Source organism: Panthera leo, chromosome E2 (assembly GCF_018350215.1).
Source record: "Panthera leo isolate Ple1 chromosome E2, P.leo_Ple1_pat1.1, whole genome shotgun sequence".
In the NCBI taxonomy this organism is placed as follows: domain Eukaryota; kingdom Metazoa; phylum Chordata; class Mammalia; order Carnivora; family Felidae; genus Panthera; species Panthera leo.
The window spans coordinates 27,154,742-27,171,131 of record NC_056693.1 but is presented as its reverse complement, the minus strand read 5'-3'; the positions used below and the strand labels follow the sequence as shown (position 1 = coordinate 27,171,131).

Below are 16,390 nucleotides of genomic sequence, written 5' to 3'. Positions count from 1 at the left end.
GCATTTTTACTTCCCTGTTTGAGATTACGTGTGTGTGTAAAGTTCTAAGTCAATAAGTGAGGCAAAAATTCTTGTAGGGTCATAATTACTCTTGAAAAATCGCCCATACATCACAAAATTTGGTGTCTACACTCAACGCTGATGTGCAGGAACATGTGGCTAAAACAAGTAGTAAAGGTGCACAATATATTGAAAAAATACGGATGCAATATATAAATTGTAAGTGCAAAAGAGAAAATGGTATCAGATAAATGAGCCTGCGTGCGACGCCACTGTACTAGTTACTGCCTAGTGTGCTACACTCTAAGAGTCACCAAGGCGGGCCTCGTCTGTTTTGGCTCGCCACGGCATCCTCAGCGCCTGGCCCAGTGCCTGCGACTTCGTACACGTTCAAAGATCTATTCCGAAAAAATGAAGGAAGGAAGGAAGGAAGGAAGGAAGGAAGGAAGGGTGGGACCCCGTGGCCGGCAGACAGGGGGGTTGGAGAGGGGTGCAAGGGAGGCTGGGTGAGCTCCATCCCGGTGGCCGAGGGCTGCGGAGCCAGGTGCTGAGGCTGGCGTGGGATCGGGTGAGCCGGCCTGGGACCGCGGCACCTGCGCCTCCCCGGGAGGCCACGGCGCAGGCCCCGCCCCGCCCCCGCCCCGCCGCGCACGCACGCGCCCTGCAGCCGGGTCGCCCGGCTGGCTCGCTCGCCCAAGCTCACCCGCGCGCTGGCTGCCCCTCGCGCCTGCGCCCGCTGGGGGGCGCTCCCCTCCCGCCCCGCGCGCCGACACGCGGGCGCCCCCCGCACGGCTGATTCCATTCCCAACCTGGGCGCGCGCGCCACCTCCTACCTGCGGGCCGGCGATTGGAGGCGCGCGGAAGGGCTGAGAGGGCTGAACAAGACCGCGGCCTGAGGCGGAAAACGAAAGAGCTAGCGGCCGCGGCGGAAGGTCCGGGCACGGGCGCGCGCGCGCCCGCGCGCGCCCCCGGCCCTCGCTCCCTCAGTCGACTCCCGGCCAGAGCCCAACCCTGCTGCCGCGCGCCGCCCGCCTCGCCGCGCCTAATAACAACGGTGCCCGGGGTCAGGTGGCCGCGCGCGGACAGCGCCTCCATTGGCTCAGCGGGGAGCGCGGCGCATTAGGATTGGCTGGGAGGCGGAGCCTCGGCCAGTGGGAAGGCGGAGCTGTGGAGGGAGGCGGGCTGGGAGGCAGCGGGGGCGGGGCCAGGCCGTGGTCCGCGCCTTTGTGCCCGGCGCGCGCTCTCCGCCCGCTCCGGCTGCAGCGCTGGCTGCATCAATAATTCAGAGCGGCGGCGGCGGCGGCAGCGGCGGGTGCGAGCAGGAGGCGGCGGAAGCAGCGGGGACCGAGCGGCAGCGGCTATGTATCCAAGTGCGGCTGGGCAGCCGCGGCACCCCTGAGGCCCGGGAGGGGCTCCGGGAGCATCGCGTGGGGGGCACGCTTGCCACGGAGTGCAAAGAAGACCAGTAGTGTCCAGAGCGGCATCTGCGAAGCTGCGCACGGAGCTGAGGAGGGGGCTTCGGAGTGGGGTTGGGGCGGGGGGGCGGCTGGCGCAGGCAGCCCCCGGGGTGGGGGGCGGGGTGGGCGCCGGCGCCGCGATGCTGGGCGTCGTGGAGCTGCTGCTGCTGGGGGCGGCGTGGCTGGCGGGCCCGGCCCGCGGGCAGAATGAGACAGAGCCCATCGTGCTGGAAGGCAAGTGCCTGGTGGTGTGCGACTCCAACCCCACGTCCGATCCCACGGGCACAGCTCTCGGCATCTCTGTGCGCTCCGGCAGCGCCAAGGTGGCTTTCTCTGCCATCAGAAGCACCAACCACGAGCCGTCCGAGATGAGTAATCGCACTATGATCATCTACTTTGACCAGGTGAGCGCTCCATCAGATTGGCTTGCGAGGGGGAGAGGTGGAGGGTTGATGTTCGATCCACTCCAAGGCTCTGCGGAGCCTCGGGAGCAGGAGTTCGGGACTGACTCTTGTCTACTTCCCTTCGTTCCCGTCTCATTGTAGGTACTAGTGAACATCGGGAACAACTTTGATTCAGAACGCAGTACTTTCATCGCCCCGCGCAAAGGGATATACAGTTTTAACTTCCACGTGGTAAAAGTCTACAACAGACAGACCATTCAGGTCAGCCGCTGCCTCAGGGTCAGGCCCCGGGCCGGCAGAGGGCTATTACCTGCTGGAGTGAGCAGGCCCTATGGGGGTGGGAGATAGAAGGGGCAGCTGCATGTGCCTGGGGTTGCTTGGATGGACGAGTAACAGGGCCTCATAGTTCTGTGGCTTGGACTGTCTCTTGTTTTCTTCTCTCGCCGGCTCTTGGAACCTAGTCCTCTTCCCACACAGAGTTTCCTGCCTTCGCCTTCTGGGCCCCTCCAAAGAGGTTCTTCCCCTTTTCCTACGGGATACCAGGGATTTCCCGTAGCGGTTGCTGGTTAGCATCAAAGACAGTTCCTCTTTCCAGAAGCTTTCTGCGACCGTTGCCTTCAGCTCCACAGACCGTATCCTCATTCTCTGTCCCAGCTCGGAAGCCTGGACTCCTGTGCGCTTGCCTTTAGCACCACGCTCGGGCCGGGATGGGAAGGGTGCTCCTGGTATCCCTTTGGAGACTCTGGGTTTTTGAACTACCGGCGGGTGCCAAGCCCAAGCGTTTGAAGGGTGGAGAGAGCAGGGGGCGGATGTAGTGCTGCTCCCCCCCGGGCTCCAGCTGTGCCCGTGTCAGCACTCACCGTCCCTCCAGGTTCCCAAAGGTGTCCAGGTTTCCTTTGGGCAAAGACAAGAGCCAGGATGCACAGCTGGGGAGAGGGCGCTGGGCCTTTGGCTGCTGATGCCACCGCAAGGGCAAAACCAGGCGGTGATGGCATGGCCGGTTCTGGGGATGAAGCACAGAGTGCAGCCCTGGCAGAATTTCTCATCAGTCCGAAGCCTTGCCCAGCTTCCCTACCATGTCTCCACTGTGTCAGGCAGCTAGGACCGGGAGGAAGCAGGGTTTGGTTTGGCTTGGTTCTCCCGGAAACTCCAGTTGCCCGAGTTTCTCTTTGAAGCGGGGTGGGGCAGGGGGTAGGGGTGGGGGTGGAAGCGAACGTCTTGGGACACCAGAGCTGCCTATGGGTTCGTTAAGCTGGATAAAAGAACGCAGTCAGGCTTTGCTTGGCACGCTTTAGGAATGAAAGCGACTCCCATTTGGGGGGCAGACCCTTCCTGTCACCCAGATTGGCTGTTTTTCGCCCCACTGGTCCCTCAGCAGTAAACTGCAGAGCCCCCTTTTTAAACCACCCACCCCCTTCCACCACGCTCCCAGGCCTTTGTGGTTGTTAGCCAAGCGGGGAAGGTTCGCATCTCCACTGCTGCTTAGGTACCCGCCTCTGTCGCGCCTCTGAAGTAGGCCTTTCTCTTTCCCAGGTAAGCCTCATGTTAAACGGGTGGCCGGTGATTTCAGCCTTTGCTGGTGACCAGGACGTGACCCGGGAGGCCGCCAGCAATGGAGTTCTCATCCAGATGGAGAAAGGCGACCGAGCATACCTCAAGCTGGAGCGGGGGAACTTGATGGGGGGCTGGAAGTACTCGACCTTCTCCGGATTCCTGGTCTTTCCCCTCTGACTGGCTCATCACCGTAATGAAGGCAGGGAGAGGGCGAAGGCAGGAGGAAGGCAGGAGGGGGAATGAGAAGACAGCACGACTGGAAACTTCCTACATGGTCCCCAGCTGTATCCGGGTAAAAGGTGTGCACCGGCCGCTGGTCGGACAACTTTGTCCGTTTCCTCATTAGGAGAAGCAAATTCTGCTTAGCTCTGCGCACTCCCATTTCCAAAAATAAACTCGCCTCCCCCATTCCGGTTGAAGTAATCAAGAAAGAGAGACTGCCTTGTCATTGTTTCTTACCCCCATGTTCATGTTCCCTAAAATTTATACAAAAGAAACTTTGTATTTCACTGTATAACGTGAAATATCTTCCTCCTCAGCCCCCTCGGAATCTTTCCACCTGCTGAAATCTAATATACTCCTCCCCCTTTTTAGTTTGGAGAGGGGAATAAGGTTTTTGTTTTGTTTTTTGAATGGGGGAGGTAGTTTTAATTTGGCAAGTGTTGCTCTTAAAACACCGCTCAAGAGTTAATTAGCTGAAGATACTTTGTGTCCTCCGCTGCTTGTTAGCAGAGACAGGACTTACCTTAGTGGTGACTGGTTCAAAAATATATATAAATATATATCATTTGTATTCAAAGAACTCTTCCCAGTGGAAACTGGCTGTATTTCCGTATTTCTATGTCCTATTCGGAGTGATCGTGAAATCTAAGGCTGCTTGATGTTCTGATGCTTGTCAATGCCCTCGTGTTCTGTGACTCCACTAAATGCCAGGAGGTTCTTCCGGACGCTTCCTCGTCCTCTGTAACATACGTGTGAATAGCCAAGATTTAATTTTGCTTTAACCCAATAAAGTTGAAGTGGGACTTTTATTTTTCTGAAACAGCTTTCTAAACTCCGCATCTTCCCCAGATGCGAGGTTTGGGGGCGGGTTGTGGAAGCGCAAGGCTGAGAGGCGCCGGGGACTTGGTGGGAAGGCCTGGGCGCGAGGGCTTCTAGCGAAGGCGGCCTGCGGTCCTTTTTTTTTGCGCCAGGCCTACAGCCAGCCCGCATTCGCCTGTGCTCCCTGCTTTGGCCAAAATCTTGCCTGGCCAGGAGACACTACCGGCCTGGAAGCGAAGTGGGATTTTTTCGAAGTCCAAATACATCAGGAATAATCCCAATTGGAGGAGTCGGCACGCTTCCCACGCCTCCGCCCCTGGATGTCCCGAACCGTCAGCCCCACATTTCCCGGAGCAGCTTTATGTTTTATACCAGCGCCTCTGAATCCCGCGTCCGTCCGCCGCCGTACTAGCCCGGCGCCCAGGACCTGTGATTGCGCTCCACGCAGGACTTTCATTCGAGAGGTTCGTCCAGGAGTTTTGATTGTATCGGAACATAATGTGAAAGCAAAACTGAAATAAACGACTTCGTTTTAAGTCTAGAAGTCTGACCCAGTGGCTTCAGCCTCGGGGAGGTCGGGCGCCGGAAAGCGGAAAGCGGAAAGCGGGTGGAGGCCAAAGTCCTGGGGCAAGAGCCTGGGCCTGGATTGGCGCCTCTGGCTTTGGTCCTTTTAGAAGATTTTTCCTGGCCGGACATTCGGGGGTGAATTTTATTGGCTCCTAGGGGTTGGAGAGAAGGGGGTAATAATTGCACAATAAGCAACATTTCTTGTTATTACTGCGGCTCCTCTGATTGAAATTCACCGAGCACTCGGCCTTCCTTCAAATGCGGGCATGTTTCTCCTCCGCGCACAAGCCAGGGGCCGGCATCCCTTGCCGCACGCTTCGCATCCCCAGTGCTCAGGGTCCCGCCAGGGATAGCTAGAGACTTCGGGAATGAGTTGTGCTTTTCTCTTCCTGCCCAACAGTTCTCTCCCCCATAGTACCCAGGGAAGTAGGGATGAGGCGCAATCCTGAGCCTTAGAGGAATTTAAAAAGAAGCTATTCTTTTTAAAAAGGGACACTTTCAAAAATGCTTTTCTCGGCATTCTTCTAGTTGGGAGGGAGAGATCAGGGAGAACTGGAGCCTTCAGCAGCGAAACTAGCTCGACCCAACTGCTCTGTCGGCACACAGCCTGCCTGCGAGGTAGGCATAGGCGGTGCACCAGGTAGTATCCGCCTAGGACAAGGGCTTTCGGGCCACGCAGGTTGCATAGTCACAGCACCCCTAATGCACCTCCCACCTCTCTGTGGGAGGGTGGTCACCCTCTTCCCTGGGGAGGGTACCACCAAGGTGTCTGTCCAGACTTTGGGACCACCAGGCGGTGCTCCAGCTGGGTGACTTGGGCCCGTCCCTCCTCTGGCCTCAGTTTGCCCAGCTGTATAAAAACAAAGAGGATTTAAACATCTCCAAGAGCCCCTCCTACTCTGAGATTTCGTTCATCCTCTGTTACTTGAACGTGGACCTGCAGTTCTTTTACCTGGGTTTAATGAGTCCTGGCTGTTACTTGCACTGATCTGGTTCCTGGAGGCAGTCTCCTGAATGCTAGGCCTGAGGCTGGGGTGGAGGCAAAGAGGAAGCTTGCCTATCCAGAAACTGAGGTTCACTCAGAGCCAGCCTCTTCTCTGGGGCCTGGGAGGTGAACCAGAAGGGAGCAAGTGGACCCCAAGTGGGACAGGGAGGGGAAGGTTATCCCTTGATTCTGGGCTCCAGTTAAGGGAGGGCTCCTTCCTCCCCAAAGCATTAGAGATCCTTCTCAAACTGGCTCCAGCCACTTCCTCCTCCACCTGCTGGTCCCTTCCCTCTGCCATTTGATGAGCCCATCTCCTACTACTGTCTTCATGCCTCTGCACCTGCTGTTTCTTTGCTTCAATTTGCAGTTCTCTCCTTCTCTACTTTTCAAAATTCTGTCCTATTGGGGGATCAAAGCACTTCATGTAAGAGGCTGCCTCCTCTGGGAAGCTCTTATGTAGATACAGCACAGGCACTGCTTTTCCAAGGTTCACTATCCCCTCCTCACTCTTCCCGCAGGCCTTGCTTGGCACTGGTTGGCAAGGGAGATATCTAGGGCTGGGCCTGTCTCCTGCTCTGCAGTGGGTTCCATAGAATAGTGGTACCCACTCCAGCGAGCTCTCAGAAATGTTAAGCAAGCACTCTGGTCCCAGAGGCTTCAGGAGAAATATGGGTTTCTCCACCCCCAAACTGCCCTTATCTTCGGGTCTGAGCCCCCATTAGCCTGGGTGGAGATGTGGACAGCTTTCCCCAGGGACCTGGAGTTGGAGCTAGAGACTTCACTGGGGCTGAGCACTTGGGAGTTGGGCCACCTCCCTCACCTCTGGAGTGGAGGTGGGGGTGATTGTTACCTGTTCGAGAGGCAGGTGAATCAACCCTCAATTGAAAATTGTACCCCAGCTCAGAGGGAGCCAGATACTCTCAAATGGTGTGTTGGGGACTGAGAGGGATAGAGAAAAAAAAAAAAAAAAAAAAAAAAAAAAGGCCAGCGGCTCACTAGAAACTACATCCCTGTCCCCAACCAGAAGCTCTAGGGAGGGGGCCAGTCCTAAAACCTACACTTCACAATGGTTTCCTTTAATGCTTAGAACCCTCTAGGCCCTTTCAGATCTGGGCCCTGCCTCCTGCTTTCATCTCAGATAAACCTGATCAGAATAGAGCCTGTAGGGGTTCCAAGACCACCCTCTCATTCAGCCTCCTTCTCAGAGTCTCAGAGACTCCTCCCCTGCCCAGGTCACCTTGGTTACTTCCTCCACTCGAGCCTCGGGGAAGCCCGCCTCACCCCAGACTGGGCGGAGTGATTACCCCTTCCTGGCCTCCTTTTTTGCTGTGTGGCCTCTTTTACCTCCCTCCCCCACAACCCCAACCCGCTTCCGGAGGGCTGCGATAGTGTTAGTGGTCTGTTGCGGGGATCTCAGGGAGGTTTCTAGGACCCAACGAGCCCAAACCTGACTTCCAGGCCTGGGTTTTCCAGGCGGCGCCCAGTGCCGGTGGGAGCCGCCGGTCAGCGCGGGATCGCTGGCGAGGAGCCGGGGTCACTCGTGTGTGCAGTCTCGAGTCGCGCCCGGCTTCGCCAAGTCCCGCGCGGGCCCCCTAGCTAGCCCACTCGTCCGCCGCGGCTTCCACGGTCCGCACCACTAGGAGCGCGCCCCCCACCCCGAGCTGCGCTGGGGCGCTCATGCTCCAATCCCCGGCGCATCGGCTCCTAATGAGAACATAATTACCCAGATGGAGAGGGAGCCTCACCCGGCTCCTTAATTGTTGCCTTGTTGGATAGGGGGTGTATGTGGGGCGGAGCGAAGGGGCTGGACGCTCCCGCTGGTTCCGGGCGGGGTCCTGAAGTCCCAGGCCGGGTCTTTGGGCCCCCGCTGACCTAGTGGAGGGAGAGACCCCGCTCAGCGGACGCGCGCCCGACTCTGCGCTTGGCTTGAAGTGCGATCTCAGACTGCTCTCCCCGCCCTACACCCCCCACCGCCTCCCTGTCTGAACAGTTTTCCTCAGCTCCCAAGTGCGGTGTCTAGGGTTTGTTCGGAGACATCTTTTGTGATAAACGCGTTCGTGAGTCTAAGCCTTCCCCCCTCGTCCCATGCAGCCATATAACTCCAGGCTTGCGCTTGGCCGAGTCCTTGTCATCCCCACTGGCTTTCAAACAAAACTGAAACTTATTACGGACTCTGCCTCTGCAGGAGGCCAGCAGTGCCCTGGAACTGGGAGGTCAAGCCTGGAGGGAAAGAGCAGATGCATCTCTCTTTGAGCCAATTTAATTCGGAAGAAAATCTTTCCCAGGGACGATTACAAAGGTCTCTCGATCTCTTCGCGCAGAGCTCCTCATTGAAGATACATCCATACCCTCTCTGAGCCTCAGTTTGCTCATATTTCAAATGGGGACAGTAATGCCTTCACAGCAGGGTGGTTGCGAAGACTACCTGAAAAGGTGTAAAAATGTTCAGCGCTGCCGCACCCACAGTAGGTGCTGAATAACTGGTGGCAACAGGGAGGAGCAGTGGACAGCTGGGGCATCACGGTATCACAGAAGCAGGACATAGGGCATATCTGCGCAGATCCCTACATCCAATAAATGGTAAAACTGAAACCAGACAGAGAGAGGACGCAGAGCAAGTGAATGGTGGAGTTAGGGTCCCGTGTCCTTTCCTTTCCCTGTACACCTGGCTCCCCACCCCCTCTGGGCAACAGCAAGAACAAAGGCTTGTATTCCCTAAGGGTCTTTCATCTCCATCCCTGTTGCTCATATATTCGCATTGGCCTCTGTGGTTGAATATCCTCTGGTTGTGTGTCTCCATTAGGGGCATGAGCCCTGTTTACATGTCTGTGTCCCTTTAGAGGCTGTGCCCCTCTAAAGTGGGAAATGCATCAGGTTCATCTTCCTTGGCCCAGTGCCTCCCATGGTGCCTGGCACAGAAGGGGGCGTCTGTGATGGTGTTATGAGTGAAACCAAACTGTGCCTGGAGTGATTTCAGGACATGGACCCAACCAGTGAAACTCTCTTCAGGGGAACTTCCTGGCCGCTTCAGTCCTCCCACCCCCACCCTCCCCAACACACTGACACCGACAGGAATATTGACATGGAAGTGTTTTCAGACCCTATGCAGGCAGAAAAACCTTCGCAGCCACCTGTGCTTGCTCTCAGCCTCTCCCATTTCACTCTGAGCTCCGCCTGTCCCCAAGGAGTCCCAGCTTTGACCCTGGAATAGCAGCAAGCAGGGACAGCAAGGAAGAGGCCAAGATTAGAGGTATGGTGGTGTTTGGACTTGTTGCCAGGTGTCCTCCCTGGGAAAATGCTTTTAATCAGGAAAATACTTCAGGCAGCAGTGAGGACACAGTGCAACTGAAATCGGGAGGGAGAATTTCATGATTATAAAGAATGGACTTGTGGTTGTGTAGTCACAGCCCAGAGCCTGGGGGTGGGGGGTGTCTTTGTTCATCTTGCTAAACACTGAAGAGGTCAGGGAGGAGGTGCAGGGGAGGGACCAGCGATTGAAGGCATTGACCCCTGCCTGACCTGAGCAGGCTCCAATCTGACCTTCAAGGCTGCACTTGAGTACCAGCCACCTCATTTGCACAGTTGTTTCTGATCCCCTCGCATCAGGGCCTTGCTCTCTGCTGACCACCTGAACTCTCCTATTCAGATGACACCTTGACCACAACTCTGCTGGGCACTGAACTCCGTGAGGATCAGCTCTCATCTGCTATTCCCCACAGTTCGCCTAGTGCCTGGCACAGTGTCAGGGCTGGTAGATGCTCTATAAATGTTCCTTGAATGAATGAGTGAGTGAACACACAAATAGGCGGGCAGACAAAGGGAGGGATTGCTGGTTTCATCATGAGTGTATCTGCTTGATCTACCAGACCGTGAACTCCACAAGGGCATTGACCTTGTTATTGGCTTTATTTGCAATCACATTCTCAGTGCCCAGCACAGTACCTGGAATAGAGTCAGCATGAAAAGTATTTCTTAAATGGATGGATGGAGGGATGGATGGATAAGGAATCACAGTACTCTGGCAATGAGACTCCTTGGACTGAGATTCTGAAGTGCAGGCTTGGCATTGTGCTCCTCTCTAAATCTCCACCATCACCCCAGACAGCCAGATGTATTCTATAATGGAATGGAATTGTACCTGTTGTCCAGAGTTGACCTTTTTAAATTTGTTTTTATTTTTATTTTTATTTTTTACCATTTATTCATTTTTGAGACACAGAGATGAGTGGGGGAGGGGCAGAGAGAGAGGGAGATACAGAATCTAAAGCAGGCTCCAGGCTCTGAACTGTCAGCATAGACTCTGTCCTGGGGCTCGAACCCACAAACTGTGAGATCATGACCTGAGCTGACGTCAGGCACTTAACCAACAGAGCCACCCAGACACCCCCAGAGTTGACCTTATAACACAAGTTGTCCTTGATGCTTTTGCCCTACCCCACCCCCCAACATGCTCCTTAGAGAACAGGGACCATATTTTATTTTCCTTAAAGGACAGGAATACCCTCCCTTTCCTCCAACACCTAATGATATGATTTGGTATTGGTTGATTGGTTGTTTAATCCGGGATGAAGCCACGAACTCTCTGGAAGCCCTTAATGATGGTGACGATGGTAGTGAAGCCCGTAAGGTTTTTCCATGGTGCCAGAATAATAGCATCATATGGTGTCAACAGGAGTCACACAATGCCTGGCTAGTGAGGGAGCTGGTTTCCCCCCCCCCTCCCCCCCCCCCCGCAGACCCTGACTTGTGGCTAGCCATGGGGTCTCTGGGTGTTTGTTGTAGGTGAAGGGGGAATGGCCTCTGAAATCCCCTCACAGCTTTGGGTTCTGCTGCAGACCATGAGGGTGGAGTGGGCTCCATTGGTTTCCTCTCAAGAAAATCAAGGATTCCGCAAATCCCCTTCCTTCCTCAGACCCAGTGTCCAGCTGGGAGTTCAGCCCAGCAAAGAGTTCTCTAGAATGCTCTGCTAGCCAGCAGCAACCTGCTTACTCAGGTGAGGCTCCAAGAGCCTTTTCTTCCATCATCAAAAATTACTGCCTACTTTCAGGGAAACTTTCAAAGAGGGAAGAGGGAATTACTAACAAAGGAGAGACAACTGGGCATCTCATTCTCCTCATTTAAAAGGAAGCTGTGTGCTCTGCCCAGATCTGGTATTGGATAGACTCTCCTTTGTATTCTGAGAGACTCAAAAATAAACTCCCCAATGTGTACTTCTGCTGAGAAGTTCAGATGATTTTATAATGACTGAGTGGCTCCAAATATGCAGCTGATGTGGAGCCTGCTATTTTACTAACTCATCTTGATCAAAGTTGGTCAATTTAGGCCTCAGTAATGTTCCAAATGCTCCCTCTCCCTCTCCTTCTCTCTTTTTGAAGGAGTTCATTTCAGGTAGATGGATTATTTACTTATTCTGAAGATGCCAAGGGAGAGGGCATGTTAGCAATACCAATTGAGCCGTGGGTGCGGGCTTGCAGCTCATCCTTCACGTGGCATCTAGTGTCTGATGCTTTTTCTTCCTTCTCCTCTGGGCTCTCGGATGCTGGCCAAGTGGGAACTTGCTTGGCAGTTTCGCCAGCATGTGGGCCTAAATAATCTCCTGCATCAATCTGAGTGACAGTGGTGCTTTCTGAGGCTGTGAAGCTTGCAGCTCTTTTCTTTGATTGCCTAAATGTGTCCCTGTCTCTGTCATAAGAAGTTGGGGTCCAGGCTGAGGGCAGAAGTGAGTCTGTTCCTCCAGGAGTGAAACTATAGGACCTCTAGGGTCCCATTCCAACTAGAACCCAATGAAATGCAAGATTCTCTGGATGGTAGTTGTGTTTTTTTGAGTTTCCAGCTTAAAACTATCCCCAGAATCCTTCTTTGAACCTCAGCCCACAGGAAAAGCTATGTGGTGACTAGCTGTCATAGCTGTGATGTGAATCTTCTTTTGGTCCCTCTTAATTCTCTCTCCTCTCAGTAGCCAGAGTGAGCTTCTCAAACATAAACCAAACCACACCACATGAATCCTCTGCTTAAAACCAGCCAGTGCCTTTACAATGCACTGTGACTCCTTATAGTGGCTTGCTGGGCTTCCGTGATCTGGTTGCTGTTGACCCCTACAACCTCATCCTCTGTTGTTTTCCTCTAGTGCAGAGTAGCTCATTCCACTGTTATCTCCTATAAGATGCCAAGCTCTCTCCTGTCTCAGAACCTTTGTACATGTTGACCCTTTGGGGGCAAGGAATACTTTTCCATCCCCATGCTTTTCATGGCTATCTCCTCTTTTAAGCCTCAGCTGGCCATCCCTGGTATTTATCTCTAATACTGAGCCGCTTCCTCTTTTACCAGTTGAGTTTCATTACACCTCCCCACCCCCCAAATGCTCATCTACATGTATACTGTCTCTCCCTCCCTGGGAACAGGGACCTGGTCTGTCCTTGGTGTTATCTTATCCTTAGCATTTGGAACAGAACCTGGAATGGTAGGGGCTTGATTCATGTATGAATGACTGAATGGCAAACCAGACATCCAATCATGTTTCCCAGAGTTCAGGGCTTCTGGTCCATCATGGAAAAGCAATTTTCTCTTTGGTGAGAAGCTCAAGGGAGCCATTAAACATGTTATCCACCAGAAGCCATATCCATCCAGAGGGAAAGCAAACTGGAAGCCATGAGGTCAAGGATTGGGGCTGGAAAATTGGTCTCTTATCATCCACAGGCCCAATGAAGGGTCTTTTGGTTGTTATTATCTGTTGTTAAAATTGCTTAATTCAGCTAGCCTTGCAGTTGAGCTAGGGAAAACTGAAGTGAACTGTGAATTATTGAATTTTTCCCACTGAAGTTATTCTGCAACAGACAAGCACAAACAAGAGAATGAGGAGGAAAGGGACCTTGGTCTGGGGCAGGGGTGAAAAGCAGCTTGGATGCTGTTCCTGGAACTGTAACTCTGCTTGGAGCAAAGATGGGCAGTGAGTTTGGGACTGAGGGAGGAGAGTGAGGGCTGGAGAATCATATGTACAAGAGAGAAGACAAGATGGGAAAAGGCAGCATCAGGGGCAAAAATGGCAGCAATGTGAGTCTAAGCCTGTTGAAAAAAGACATATGTGCTCAGCCTGCATAATATCCACCTCAGAAATATCCAGGTAGCCTGAAGTTGCCAATCAAACATCTATGCAACAATACTTAGCTTACACTCACTGCATGCATGCACAGCCCCCTGTCTTCTGGATAGTTCCTACAGAGAAACCAAGGCAGGGGCCTGCCTTGCCCATGGCCCAGCTAAAGGGAGTATAGTGCAAAGAAGGATAAGAATTTAGGATGAGGGACTTGGCTGTCTATCTTGCTTGTTTTAAACTTAAAAAAGTATTTATTTATTTTGAGAGAGAGAGAGAGAGAGAGAGAGCAAGCAGGGGAGCGGCAGAAAGAGGGAGACAAAGAGAATCCCATGCAGGCTCCGTGCTGTCAGTGCAAAGCCCGATGTGGGGCTGAATGCACAAACTGTAAGATCATGACCTGAGCTGAAATCAAGAGTCGGACGTTTAACCAACTGAGCCACCCAGGCACCCCTGTCTTATTTGCTTTAATCCTCTCCCTCCCACACTGTTTGGACTCCTCATGGACCAAGTAAATTTTTGTGACCTTTGAGTTTCAGCCTCCTTTATAGAACAGAGTAAGGCGTGCTGGTTAAAGAAATAGCCTTTGAATAAAGCAGGGCTGGTTTTGAGGGCTGCCTTTGTCACTGTATTCATCAGTACTCTAGAAATCCAACTCAAACTACACTTAGTGCCACCTTCACCAAAGAATGTATTGGCTTCCAAACCGAAGAATTCCAAGGATGACTGAATTCAGGTGTCGCTGGTCCAGAGATTTGCCTCTTTTCACATCTGGATTCATTCCCAGGCCCCCAAATGGGGCAATTTGACTCCAGCAGCCCCAGGGGCTCACATCTGTCTATCTAGTTTCCCAGTTAGAAAGAGAGCCCCTTTTCTCCAGAACTCCAGAAAAAAATCCATAGCTGAAGAATATCAGACTGAATTAAGTCAGGTGCACTCTCAGATCCTGTTTCTTTAACCAGAGAATAAAATGAACTAATTGGTCAGGTATGGACCAAGGTTGGGGGTCGAGTAGGGGAGAGGCAGGCCTGTCCAGGGGCAGCTGGTACCAATGAAAGTGGAATGCATGTGGGGTGAACGAAACCAGTAGATGTCTACCACCACAGCCACCTCCTGGCTGTGTGACTGAGTAAGGGGCTTAATATCTCTGAGCTTTGGTTTCCTCATCTGTTAAAATGAGATAATCTATGGTATCTAACTCTGTTAGGATTAAGGAGGTAATACCTATGAAAGATTTAACAAGGTAAGGGTAGTAAAGAGTAGTTATTGCTCCCAAGACAAATTTTGCCCATGCACCCTGGCAAAATTCTTTAATTATATCACAAAGATATCTCTTCTTCTCTGGAGAGAGCACAAGCTCCTTGTGGCCTAACAATGCTTATTGCATTCAGATCATCTGGAGATCTTGTTAAAATGCAGATTCTACAGGTGTTGGCGAGGATATGGAGGGAAAGGAACACTTGTGCACTGTTGACGGGAATGCAGACTAGTGTAGCCACTGTGGAATACAGTATGGAGGTTCCTCAAAAAGTTACAAACAGAACTACCCTATAATCCAGTAGCTGCACTACTGAGTATTTACCTAAAGGATACAATAACACTAATTCAAAAGGATAGATGCACCCCTATGTTGATAGTAGCATTATTTACAATAGCCAAGATATGGAAGCAGCCCAAGTGTCCATCAATTGATGAATGAATAAAGGAGTGGTGTATATATATACAATGGAATATTATTCAGCCATAAAAAGAATGAAATCTTGCCATTTTCAACAATGTGGATGGAGCTATAAAGTATTGCGCTAAACAAAATAATTCAGAGAAAGATACATACCATGATTTCACTCATGTGGAATTTAAGAAACAAAACAAATGAGAAAAGGGAAAAAAGAGAGAGACTAAGCAAGAAGCAGCCTCTTAACTACAAAGAATGAACTGATGGTGAAATAGGTGATGAGGATTAAAGAGGGCACTTGTGATGAGCACTGGGTTATGTATGAAATTATTGAATCACTATATGGTACACCTGAAGCTAATATAACACTATAGGCTAATGAATTAAAATAAAAAGTTAAAAAAATACAGTTTCTGATTCTTAGAATCTGGCTTGGAGCTTAAGATTTTTCAATTCTAATACACTTTTTAGAATTGACTTTTTAAAAAAAATGTTTATTTTTGAGAGAGAGACAGAGTGCAAGTGGGGGAGGGGCAGAGAGAGGAGAGACACAGACACTGAAGCAGGCTTCAGGCTCTGGCTGTCAGCACAGAGCCTGATATGGGGCTCAAACCCACAAACTGTGAGATCATGACCTGAGCAAAAGTTGGACACTCAATAGACTGAGCCACCCATGCACTCCTAGAATTGATTATTTTTGAAGAATTTTCCAATTTTAATAGTCTTTGCAAAATTCAGTGTGATGAGTTCACAGACCACACTTGAGTAGCAATGGCATAGGACCATGGATATCCCACAGTTATTTCCGAACACCAGTCCATAGATGTGTTGTATCAGAACCACCTGCGTTTTCTTTTTCTTTCTTTTTTTTTTTTTTTTGAAAGAATTTACTGATGGCTCACATAATGTAACAGAGAGGTAAATACAAGAGGCAGAGATTGCTTCAGGCATAATTTGGTAACTAGCACCTGGTCTCTGTATCCCTTCCTTTAACTTGGCTCCTTTCATTCCTCACAGTGACATTATACCTGCAGAAGCTCCAGTCCTTTCATTGTCTCTGTCCCAGAAGTCTTTGTAAAATTCTCAAGGTATCTCATTGGCTCTGAAGGGGTCCCATGCTAACCTCTAAATCAATTTCTGTGGAAAAGCAATGCAGGCTCCGATTGGTTGGGGCTAAATCTTATCCCCCTTGGGAAGTCAATGAGGCTTCATTGAACCTCCAGGATGAAGAGTATGTGTTGTGTATGTGTGCAGGAGGATTTCCAACTAAAATTGAAAGCTAGCAGAGAAAGTCAAGTCCCATCTAGCCTCAATCCTAACCCCAGGACTCTTATATCCAACTCTCCACTCACATAGCTAATAAGCATCTCGGATATGACATGTTCAAAGGGAGCCTCTGATCTTCTCTCACCAAAGTCTGCGCCTACCAATCTTTCTTATGCCAGTTAATGGCTACCCCAATCTTGTGGTAGCCCAGACCAGAAGTCCAGGCAGCACCCTTTACTCCCACTTCTCTCTTATACCCAACATTTAATCCATCAGCAAATCCTATAGCTCTACTCTCAAAATAATACAGCAGTCAGTTGATCCAGGCCACTAGCATCTTGTCCTTGGACA

At 51.7% G+C, this 16,390-nt stretch overlaps 1 protein-coding gene across 1 annotated transcript; it reads left to right on the top strand.

Moving 5' to 3' along the window:
• The first annotated feature begins 1,597 nt into the window (after positions 1 to 1,597).
• On the top strand, positions 1,598 to 4,446 carry CBLN1 (cerebellin 1 precursor). Its single transcript, XM_042919258.1, has 3 exons — positions 1,598 to 1,861; positions 2,003 to 2,122; positions 3,395 to 4,446. The coding sequence occupies exons 1-3, from the start codon at positions 1,598 to 1,600 to the stop codon at positions 3,590 to 3,592; spliced, it is 582 nt and encodes a 193-aa protein (XP_042775192.1). The 3' UTR covers positions 3,593 to 4,446.
• The last annotated feature ends 11,944 nt before the right edge of the window (positions 4,447 to 16,390 follow it).